Consider the following 1258-nt stretch of genomic DNA (forward strand, 5'->3'; position numbering starts at 1 on the left):
CCCAGAGAAGACATTGCCTTGGACTCTGGGCCTTTAGCTGGACTTGTGTGGGACATCGTAATGGGATCCAGGCCCTGGGCTGGATTCTTTGGGTCTCTGATGTGAGGACAAATCCCTTGCATTCCTCTGCATGTGACTTTTTGGGTGAATATTATAAAATAATCCCATAAATTATGTGTCTTATATAAAATATATTCCCTTGTAAGCCCTGACAACATCATGGTCAGGAGGCCACTGAGGAACCCCAGGATGACAGCTATGGACATGGAGTCGGTCAGTTCCTGCTGTATTTTTAATCCTGGATTTGGTATTATGTTGCGGGGAAGAGACCAGTCAAGCGTGACTGAGTCTTCTAAGTGGCAGGGGAAAGCAATTCTTTTAATTGAGATGGCAGAAGGGGCTGGCCTAGGAAGGAATGAGGCATTTGTGCCAGGACCTGTTGAGTATGAGAAAAGTCTGAAGCATCTAAATGAAAATGTTGAGGTGGCAATGAGATAGAAGATAGAAGAGTTTGGAGTGAATAGTCAGTCATCTAGCATGGCTCTGTGAAGAGGAGGAATGCCCACGTTTCGCTGGACAGAGGGAATGCAGAGCCCTAGGCATGCCAGCCATTCCACCGGCTTTTAAAAAAAAATGTGTGTGTGTGTGTGTGTGTGTGTGTGATTTCAGGGTTAGCAATACTGGGCCATTAATGCTGAAACGTCCGAGATACCCAGCTTAGTCCACCTGAAGTTCTGAAGTTTTTTTGAGCTGTCCTAAGAATTCTGCCGTCTTCCAATTTGGGGACACGAAGTTAAAATTAGGGCCAGCCCTGCGAGACTGACATGCCAGATGCGGAGAGGCTGGCCCCTGAAATAAGCTGGTTCCCACCGCGGATGGGCGGGGCAGGCGGCTCTGTCCCAGCCCAGCCGAGGGAATCCTGGAAGGCCTGCCCCTTCCAAGTGTCTGCAAGGGGTCTGCTTCCAAGCTCTAAAATCTTGGGCGAAAGCGCTGCGTGTCCGACCTCTGCTCCTCCCGGCGGTAGCTGCCCTTTCCAAAGTGTGCAGCTGTCTCCTCCCTGCCAGCGCCGCTGTTGCGCCCCGCATCTCCGCTTGTACCTCCGCCCGCTCTGTAAAGTTGGGCAGCTCCCGGAGCTCGCTGTGCCTTTGCGCTTCTCCCTGCTCGGCCCGCAGCGCCCCCTCCTCCCACGCTCCCTTCCACCAGGAGAAGCGGGTCCCCGCGGGCTGGCAGCCTGCACCCTGGCCACTCCTCCTCCCTC

At 53.3% G+C, this 1258-nt stretch overlaps 1 protein-coding gene across 1 annotated transcript in view; it reads left to right on the forward strand.

Moving 5' to 3' along the window:
• The first annotated feature begins 824 nt into the window (after nt 1-824).
• Nucleotides 825-1258, forward strand: part of Mamdc2 (MAM domain containing 2) — a 76186-nt gene continuing 75752 nt past the window's right edge. Inside the window, exon 1 of the mRNA XM_033757700.1 lies at nt 825-1226. Within this exon, the coding sequence (XP_033613591.1) occupies nt 825-1226 (402 nt within the window). The remainder of the gene's footprint in view (nt 1227-1258) is intronic.

This window comes from Fukomys damarensis, unplaced genomic scaffold (genome assembly GCF_012274545.1).
Source record: "Fukomys damarensis isolate Sample0158 unplaced genomic scaffold, DMR_v1.0_HiC HiC_scaffold_31, whole genome shotgun sequence".
Lineage (NCBI taxonomy): Eukaryota > Metazoa > Chordata > Mammalia > Rodentia > Bathyergidae > Fukomys > Fukomys damarensis.